We start from the raw sequence: 10,152 nt of genomic DNA on the forward strand, positions 1-10,152 counted from the left end.
GGGGTGTTTCCAGCTTCAGGGTGGGGGCATCTCTTAGCTCCAGGGGTCTCAGAGCCAAGTCCCTTTGTTTCAGGCCGCTCTGCCTATATGCATAGACAGCCCTGGGCTTTCCACTTACTCAATCCAGGGTCTGGCTTTTAGAGCCATAAATCTTCGCATGAAAATCATGAATTTTCCATGGTATGATTAATGAAAGAAAAATTGAGACGGCAGCATAGTAACTGACCAGATTGAAGAAAGTCAGAGTGACAAGTTGGATGAAAGTTTCAGCATGTCACTGGCAAACCCAAAAAGCTTCTGAGCCAGCCTGGAGCGCCACCTAGTGCTTGCAGAGTGTGGCGGCACCATTGCCCCTGCAGAGCTTGGAGGACTCCCTAGTTGGATGGTTGTTCTGAGCCTGCGTGTGGCTATGCCTTCAGAGCCTTGACCTAGTTCTTCCTCTAAAGGAGGCACAGGACCACTCTGCAATGTGGGACACCCAGGCAGCTGCTCCAGTTGCCTGACTCCAGTCCCCTTACAGGATTTTGGTTCAGCAACACATGGAAAGATCCCCACTTGTTTCTTCATGCCCTTCTTTCTGTTTCCTCATTTATCACAATCCTACTCATTCTTCAAAGCAAGCCCTGTTGGTATTACCTTCAAACTAGATCTCATACTGACCATTCCTTCCCTCTCCTCCACAGCTACCCTGCTGTAAGTTGCCACCAGCTCATGCTTGATCAGTATAGTGTTCACTGGTCTAAGTGATATTACCTTGTCACCGACTGCTCTCCACTCTCCCTCCCTGCCTCCCAATGGTCTGTTCTTTGCACAGCAGCGAGAGTAGTCTATTGGAAAAAAGATCATGCCACTTCCCTATTCCAAGGGTTTCCCATCACACTAAGAACAACATCCACAATTTCTTCCCTGATCTGTCCCATGGCTGCCCTACCTATTGAGTCTCCCATTCTTTTCTCCCCATGACTCTGTTGCAGCCACTATGGGAAGCTTGCTCTTCCTTCAGCCAGCCAAACTCATTTCCACATCAGGGCTTTTGTACTTGCTGTTCTCTGTCTAAGAAGCTCTGGTGGTATAGTGGTTAAGGTGTTGGCTGCTAATGAAAAAGGTCACCGATTCAAGCCCACCAGCTTGCTCCATGGAAGAAAGATGTGGCAGTCTGCTTACATAAAGAGTTACAGCCTTGGAAACCCAATGGAGGTCATTGTGAGTTGGAATCCACCAATGGCAGTGAATTTGGTTTTGGTTTTGGTTCCCTATCTAGAATACTCTTCCCTCAAGGTATTTGTGTAACTCCCTCCCTCCTCATTTGGGTTCCTATTCAAATGTCACCTTTTCCAAGAGGCCTTTCCTGACCATTCTACCCCTAGTTACTTTTTAACTCCTTACCCATTTTTATTTTTCTTCATGGCACGTATCAGCCCCTGGAATTCTGTTATATTTTGCTTAAGTGATATTTGTGTTCTCTGTAAAAATCTAGAGTCCCTGGATGATGCTAACAGTTAACATGCTCTGCTGCTAACCCAAAGGTTGGGGGTTCAAGTCTACCCAGAGGTACCTTGAAATCAAGGCCTGGCAGTCTATTTCTGAAAAAACAGCTAGAGAAAACTCTATGGAGCACACGGGGCAGTCATGAGCTGGAACTGACCAGATGGCAACTGAACTATAAGAATCTACCCTTCCTGAGGGTAGGGTCTTTGCTGTCCTGTTTACCACTATCTCTCCAACATCTGAAACAGGGCCTGGTAATTAATAAACAGATGCTCAATTTGGGTTTGTGGATTGAGCAAATGAAGGAGATGCCATCTCCTCAGGGAACCCTCTGCCTCATCCCCTTACCTTCCCATGTGCGTGGCAGACCCCACCCTGGCACAGATATTGCAGGCTGCATTGTCGTAGCCAGGCACATCTGCGTTTCCTCCCTGGAGCGTGAGCAATTTGAGAGCAGGGATGTGCTTGATTCCTGGGAGACTCGGTAGTCACCACAGCTCCTGGCCCATTGTAACTGCTCAGTGAATGCAATTGCAGTGATCATTGCCTGGATGTGGCCACTCATTTTGCATACTTCATCTCATTTACATTCTAACAGAAATCCAACAAGTAGATGATATTATTCTCATTCTGCATAAGATGAATCTGCAAGGTCGCACAGCTGGGACAAATTGGAGCTGAGTGTCAAATCCACAGCTGTGACTCCTGACCCCTCGCTGTCTACGCTTATGCCCCATGTGGCATATGCTTATCTTCCGTAGCCCTGATTCCACCCGTTCTTTAGTGATGGCCTCCTCCAACTGGCATTGCTAACCAGTACAATGATTGCATCCTCTGAACACCTATAACATTTATTTGGCACTGGTGCATACTGCCTGAGGGTAGATGCTACTTTTTTATTACTCCTGTCCTCTCTCTAGCCAGAGCAGAGGCCCCTAGAAGGTGGGTCTCTGAAATGGTTGTAGCTTTTTTGGCACAGGACCCCTCATACTGTAGGTACTCAATAAATATTGGTTGACTGATTGATTGACTCCTCCAACTCAGCAAACTTGCCCTGAACTGGAGGAGGGAGTAGGGGGAATGTCAGCTATATGGAGCATAAAATAAAGCAGATGTGGAGGTTTGCAGCCAATGAAACTGAAGATTCCCCAGGTGGAGCTGGTGGCGTTGGCAGCCCCAGGGGTGCTGTTGAGGAGAATCGGTTTTCAGGCCAATAATGCTGGCTGCTTGGCTGAGTTGGATGGATGGTGAAGGCAATGAGTGACTCCGTGTCTTGCATAGCGGCCAGCCCCTCAGCCAGCTGGATGTGTCCTTTTCTGTCTCCACATGTGGGAAATTCGGTCTTTGGGCTTCTGAAGAACAGTGGGCAAATGCCCCTTCTTATCAAGGCAACAGGAGACAATCCTTGGGAGTTTTGATGCCGAGAAACTGGGCTCTGAGGTCCTCTTCTGCACCCCAGAGACAAGTCCTTACTTGCTTTCCCTGACCACTGTGTTCCTTCCTCCCTCTGGCCTCCTCTCTGACTTCCAGGCCCTCTTCTCTATCAAATGGAATAATCTCAACCACTCATATGTATCTAGCATCACTGATCTATGTTTAAAATGCTGTTGCCTGTGCCTTATTTAATTTGATCCTCACAATGACCCTCTGAGGTCTGTGAAGCTAGTATTATCTCATTTGACAGATGGGGAGACGGAGACACACAGAGGCTATGGAATTTGTCCAGGTCACACAACTGACATGTCTTTGGCTTGTGACCAGAACCTGGGCCACCACTTCTAGAGCAGATGTGGTCACCACATCTGGCCGGTAGGCCAGTCCTCACCCTGTTCTGTATCTCAGAGTTTGGGGTGGGGGACATGTAGTCTTTGAGTTCCAGGGTGATGAATCCAAGAGCAATATTGGTCTAACGGGCTTTCCTTTCTCTCCAGCTCTGTGGCTGTGGGCTTCTTGGAGTGGGCATCTGGCTCTCCGTGTCCCAAGGCAACTTTGCCACCTTCTCCCCCAGCTTCCCCTCGCTGTCTGCAGCCAACCTGGTCATCGCCATAGGCACCATTGTCATGGTGACAGGCTTCCTCGGCTGCCTGGGGGCCATCAAGGAAAACAAGTGCCTCCTCCTCAGTGTAAGTAGGACTCTGTATCCCAACCCTCTAAACTCTGGATCTCCCTGCACTTGGCACTGAGACAGACAAGGTCAACTAGGTGCCCAAACTGAGCCGGGGAAATTGCTTCTAGAATGTTCTATGCCTAACCACACCCCTCTTCCTCATGATTGGCTATCCCTGCTCCTAGATGTCCCTCCCACTCTTTGATCAGTTGTCTGCTTCTACTTTATCTTCCTTCTGTAGCTCTCTGGGTTTCCTCAGGAATAGGTGACCCGGCCAGTACCTTGGAAGCCCCGCCTAGGTATAACCTGTCCCCTACCTCCCCATCATCATTTTTGTTCTGAGTTTGCACCCATCCCTGCCATTACCATCAGGTGCCCATGTCTGGATCTTTTCTTTCCAGTTTTTCATCGTCCTGTTGATCATCCTCCTAGCAGAGTTGATCTTACTTATCCTGTTTTTTGTCTACATGGACAAGGTAAGCACCACAGGAAGGGAGGGGGCATATGGAATGTTATTCCCCTTGGGGTTGGGGCTAGGGCAATTCAGTGTCCTTTCCCTGGGCAGATGACAAGGGCTAGCAAGTATGAGGAAAGGGGAATGGAACCAGGACAATCGGACCACCTAGGAAATGCTCAGGTGAAAGATTCTGATTGGGTGTCACATGGAGTTAATGGGAGAGTTAATTACTTTGTGTTGTCATAGGAAGTGGAATGCTCTAAATTACCCACTGGTAGAAGGGTCTACATAGTTCAATGTGACCACTTGATAAACAGTTTAGAGATGGGACTCAGAACTCACCAGCTGGTTGGACTGGATGATGAGAAGGTTATCTGTTAAAAACAAGGAAGGATGTTCCAGATAACACTGGTGAATAGGGCTAACTGGGGAGGTAGATGAGTTTCCTTTTCTAGAGACTTCTGAGAACAGGGTGGCTGTTCCTAAGCCTATACTATACCTTGGGGTTCAGGAGGATGGGGTGACTGCTGGTGACCTTGCCAGGTAGGAAAGTTTGCACTCAGATTGGAGAACCTTCTTATTAGTACCACCAAGAATGATTGGCCAAGCTTTCAGTCTCTTAATGGGACTTATTTTGCCCTGATGAAGCAGTGGTTAAGCACTCAGCTGCTAACTGAAAGACCCACGGTTTGAACCCACAAGCTGCTCCATGGAGAATGATGAGACTGTCTGCTTCCATAAAGATTACAACCTTGGAGACCCTATGGGGCAGTTCTACTCTGTCTGGTAGGGTCGCTATGAGTCAGGTTTATCCTAGAACTAAATAAATATCTGTCCCCTGGGTTCTTGAAGTCGTTGCCCAAGCCGTTGAAAGTCAGAGGCATTATTAGAATTAGAAACAATAGTTCTTGGGCTTTGCACTTGTGAAAGAGAAGTAATAATAGCATTTGTTTAGGGAGTCCTTTGTGCCAGCCCTGTTCTTAGCTCTTTGTAAGCATTCTTTCATTTATCCTCACAACATGAGGTAGATCCTGTTATTCCAACCTTAGGGACAAAGAAGCAGAGGCAAGAGAGATTTAGTCACTTGCTAGTGAGAGGTGGAGGTACAGTGACTGAACTGGCCAGCCTCTCGCCCCTAGGGTGTATAAAACAAACAAACAAACAAACAAAAAAAAAAACCAAACTCACTGCCATCGAGTCAATTCTGACTCATAGCAACCCCTTTTGGGTTTCTGAGGTGGTAAATCTTTACGGAAGTAGATTGCCCAGTCTTCCTTCTGTGGAGTGGCTGGTGGATTTGAACTACCAACCTTCTGGTTAGCAGTCAGATGCCTTAGGTACAACACTATCAGAACTCCTTAGGGTGAAAAAATATATGTGTGTGTGTGTGTGTGTATATATATGGGGGTGGGGGTATATATATATATATATATATATATATATATATATATATATATATATATATATATACACTCACACCCACACACACCCTTACACACACACACATATTGTTGTAGAAATATAACTGGCACAACATTTGCCAATTCAGCATTTTCCAGGACTTATTTTGATAGGGGCAGAGCCTTCCACCTAGCACAGGGGAAGATGCTGGCAGGGGGCAGGGGGTGGCAGAGTGTCCTGGGTATGTGGCTTCAACCAGAGAAGTTGAGGCACTCTGTCTTTTTGCCTTTTAATATTACAGCCCTGGCCCTAAGAGCTTAACTCCTCTGAGAGTCACCAGGTACATCAGAGAATACTGCATACTGAAGCTGAGAGAGTAAATTTACATCCATCCCCAACCCCATCAGGCCAGCAGAGCCCCCACAGGTGGGGCAGAGCCCTCCGGGCCGGTGCCTCCCCTCCTCACCTTCACCTAGTTGATCTAGGCCAGGTTGGGAAGATGAGCTGCATCCTGATTCGACTAACCTGTCCAGTCTGCCTTCAACCTGATAGGTGAACGAGAATGCCAAGAAGGACCTGAAAGAAGGCCTGCTGCTATACAACACGGAGAACAACGTGGGGCTTAAGAATGCTTGGAACATCATCCAGGCTGAGGTGAGGGCTGGGGCCACTGGGGGCTCAGCCCAGTGGGAACCTCAGGGCCCTCTACCCAGGGCACAGAGTTGGGAGACACTTGAACCTTCTGGTTTGTAACAGGGTGTGGGGAATACAACCCTCTGGGACATTTGCCTGAATTGCTGGCTCAGGCGTGGTACAGTGGGATGGACTGGACAGGGATGAGAATGAGGGTGGAGGCAGGTGGGCAGAGTGTGGATGCAACAGTGGACTGGTCTAAGGGAGCTATGGTGGGTGGCTAAGCAGGCAACTGGGCAGGGTAGATAACTACAAAGGCAGATGATCAGCTGAGGCTTTGTTTTCTGAAGATTTGGGATGAGTGACAGACTTTATTTTAGCAACAGATTTGCCTTCTTGATCATGCCTGGCTCAGGCAAAGAGATGCTGGTTTTAAGATGAAAACAAGTCGATATGCCCTAGACAAACCATTTTAAGCAGAGGGAGGGGCTGGCAGTGGGTCAGCTGGCAGCCAGCTGGGAGGATCCACAAAGCAAAGAGATAGAGGTGCTGGTGGGAGAGGAGGGAGCAGTCACTTACTTCCCTGTGGGGCTATTGAGACATGAAGAAAGACTGAGAAGAAGGCCCTTTGTCTACTGCCTGAAAGGTTCACTTGGGCTGGGGGAGGCCCAGAGGAGCCCCTTGGCATGTTCTGAGCACCCCTCTCCATCCTTATTGGCAGATGCGATGCTGTGGCGTCACTGACTACACAGATTGGTACCCAGTGCTAGGGGACAACACAGTTCCTGATCGCTGCTGCATGGAGAACTCCCAGGGCTGTGGGCGGAATGCCACCACCCCCCTGTGGAGAACGGTGAGGCTGGCTCCTTGGCTCCGTTAGGTGATGGGTGGTCTGGCAGAGGAGACCTAGTGGGGAAGTGGGTGCAGGATGCTAAGGAAGTGACTGAATGTGAGGTGAAGTAGGGAGCACATGGGGCTGCAGCCAAAGAGCAGGTGGGACATAGAGGAGAACTAGATGGTAATGGTCTGAGGTGGTGTTTTGGGGCCTTATGAGGACCAGGGACCGACGGTCACAGAGGGACAGGAGGTAAGAGAAAGGTCAGAGGCTGAAGGGGAGAGTAAGGTGGGTGCTGGGCATGAGTGGGAGCTCATGGTCATGGCAGGACCTTCATTGTATAGTCCTCACTCCCCAGGGCTGCTATGAGAAGGTGAAGATGTGGTTTGATGACAACAAGCATGTGCTTGGCACAGTGGGGATGTGTATCCTTATCATGCAGGTAAGTGGGATGTCCCTGCCACTGGCCCCAGGCCAGAGGAGGAAAATGAAATGTGAAGGAGTTAAACAATGTGTTCGTGCTCAGAGGAGCGGGGACTTGACCCCAGGCTACCTGGAGTCCCTGCACTTACCCAGCTGTGCTCCGCTGCCTCCTGGACTTTGCCCTGGTGGGACCTTCTCTGAAGATGCTGGTCCAGGCAAAGAGGCACTGGCTGTAAGATGAAAACAAGTCTCTGTGTCAGACAGAACCACCTCCTTAGCACTCCTGAGTGTGACCTTGGTGGGTGTATCCTGTGGCACCCGTGTGCACTTGTTTGTGAACGTGCCTGTCTCCTGCTCTATAGGGACTTTTTACCCTGTACTAGTCCCCAGTTTAGGAGCTCTGGTAGCATAGTGCCTAAGGCACTTGACTGCTAACCAGAAGGCTGGTGATTCAAACCCACCAGCCACTCCTCCGAAGGAAGGTTGGACAATCTACTTCTATATTGATACTGTCTTGGAAGCCCAAGGAGGGGTTGCTATGAGTTGGGTCCAACTTGATGTCACATAACAACAACAGTCCCCAACTTACAACATATTTGAGTTATGACGAACCACACTTAGACTGTCTTTTTTTTTATCCCCTCCATCTTATTTTTACTAATATATGTGTCTGTATGTATTAAAATATATCTGGAAGTTTATGTGTAATGCTTCCAATCCCCAAGACAAGTAAAACAAAAAACAAAAAAAAACCCAAACTCATTGCCATTGAGTCGGTTCCAACTCACAGTGACCTCTTCTTGGGTTTCTGAGGCAGTATCTTTACAGAAGTAGCTTGCCCAGTCTTCTTTCTGAGGAGTGGCTGGTAAGTTTGAACTGCCAGCTTTCTGCTTAGCAGTCAAATGTCTTAGGCTCCTAAGTAAAGAACCGATTAATAAAGATACTTATAATAAAAAGGTAATAATAATGAAAACTTGGGGGGGGGAAGGTATTTGACTTATATCAGAATTGACTTAACAGTGGAATTGTCAGAACAGAAACCCATCATAAGTCAGGGACTACCTGTACTGCACTGAATTAAACCTGAGTCCTCAGATAGTGATATGAACACAGGCTCAAAAGCCAGGCTCCATGGAGGTCTACCTTGGCTTCACCACTTATTAAATACATGACCTGGGCAAGTTACTTATCTTCTCTATGCCTTAATTTCCATAACAGGATAATGCGTGTGATAATAGTGTCGCTTCTTAGAATTGAGTGGGTTTAATACCTGTGAGCACCTAGAGCAGTAGAAGACACATAGGAAGCACTCAGTAAGTCTTAGCTATTACTGCAACCATTTAATGAGCAACCGTTCTTTTCAAGGCACAGTGGTTAAGGCATTGGGCTGCCAACTAGAATGTCAGCAGTGCAAGCCCACTAGCCACTCCACAGAGGGAAGAGGAAGCAGTCTGGTTCCATAAAGATTTACAGCCTAGGAAACCCTATGGGGCAGTTCTGGTCTGTCACATGAGGTCACTATGAGTCCGAATGGACTCAATGGCACACAACAACAATAAAAGGCAGCACAGTCAGTAAGCCAGATCTGCTGCCATCAGAGAGATCACTCGGTATTCCAGAATCATTCCGAAAGGGCTCACCATCAGTTTCAGTTCCTCTTCCCTTTCTGAGTTCCTTTATGCATCTGATCTTGTTCGGTTCTCACAGTCACCCCCTACAAGGCAGATGATTTCCATTTTGTAATGAGGAAACTGAGCCTCTGAGACAGCTCTGAGGGCCTTGAGCCTGGATTTGATGCCAGAGGTCCTCTCTGGGTGACGCTGAACTGGACACTGTAATTGCAAAAAAAAATCAGTTGCCATAAAGTCAGTTCTGACTCATGGTGACTCCATGTGTATCAGGGCAGAACTGTGCTCCATAGGGCTTTCATGACTGATTTTTCGAAAGTAGATCACCAGGCCTTTCTTCCGGGATGCCTCTGGATGGACTTGAACCCCCACCATTTTGGTTAGCAGCATTAACCCTTGGCACCACTCAGCGACTCCATTGCCTTGATTCCATAAGCCTTTTCAATCCTCCCAGTGGTTCTGTCTACTTGTTCTAGTCCCCCTGTGACTCAGCTTACGAGGCTGAGGTGAGATCCCAGGCTGCTGGGCCTTCCGTCTAAGGGCTGTTCCCCTGTATTTTTCAGATCCTGGGCATGGCCTTCTCCATGACCCTGTTCCAGCACATCCACCGGACGGGTAAAAAGTACGACGCATGAGCAGGCGGCTGGGAGCGCCCCAGCCCCCCACCCGGACACTGTACGAGGAAAGAAGATTTGAGCTTTGTGTCGCCTACCCACACTCTCCAGACTGCTGACCCCTGTACCCACCTCCCTGCCCAGCCTGCCTTCCCCGCCCGCTCCACCTCAGCCTGACTCCTGTGTGGGTGGAGGGTCCGGGAGGAGGAGGCACGTAGAGAACTTGGGGAGCTAAGGGCACTGGACTCTGCACCTGCATCTGTGTATTTGCCAAAGAAGACAGGGTGGGCTGGGGGAGGAGAGGCCCCCAGCACTGACATGTTTCTGCTCCCTGCCCCTCCTCACACTGACACTTTGTCCCTCCTTGTGGAGAGACTGCCCCAGCAGAGGTCACTGCCATCCATGCCACCCCATGGGAACGTGGGAGAGCTGGTGGGGGTAAGGGGCCTGACCAAATCCAGGCCAGGCCCCTGGGAGCATCTTGCCCAGGCTTTTTATACCTTACAGTATAACTTTTTTATTTTATTTTACTCTGATTATGATTATTCAGGAATATTATCTCGCAG

The 10,152-nt window shown here is 48.7% G+C and overlaps 1 protein-coding gene across 1 annotated transcript in view; it reads left to right on the forward strand.

The window, feature by feature from the left end:
• The window catches only part of TSPAN9 (tetraspanin 9), a 136,494-nt gene extending 126,887 nt beyond the window's left edge, over nucleotides 1–9,607 (forward strand). Inside the window, exons 2-7 of the mRNA XM_007937069.1 lie at nucleotides 3,420–3,611; nucleotides 3,997–4,071; nucleotides 6,006–6,107; nucleotides 6,808–6,939; nucleotides 7,280–7,363; nucleotides 9,536–9,607. Of these exons, the coding sequence (XP_007935260.1) occupies nucleotides 3,420–3,611; nucleotides 3,997–4,071; nucleotides 6,006–6,107; nucleotides 6,808–6,939; nucleotides 7,280–7,363; nucleotides 9,536–9,607 (657 nt within the window). The remainder of the gene's footprint in view (nucleotides 1–3,419; nucleotides 3,612–3,996; nucleotides 4,072–6,005; nucleotides 6,108–6,807; nucleotides 6,940–7,279; nucleotides 7,364–9,535) is intronic.
• The last annotated feature ends 545 nt before the right edge of the window (nucleotides 9,608–10,152 follow it).

This window comes from Orycteropus afer, unplaced genomic scaffold, assembly GCF_000298275.1.
Source record: "Orycteropus afer afer isolate SDZICR_OR568_19922 unplaced genomic scaffold, OryAfe1.0 scaffold00040, whole genome shotgun sequence".
Classification (NCBI taxonomy): Eukaryota; Metazoa; Chordata; class Mammalia; order Tubulidentata; family Orycteropodidae; genus Orycteropus; species Orycteropus afer.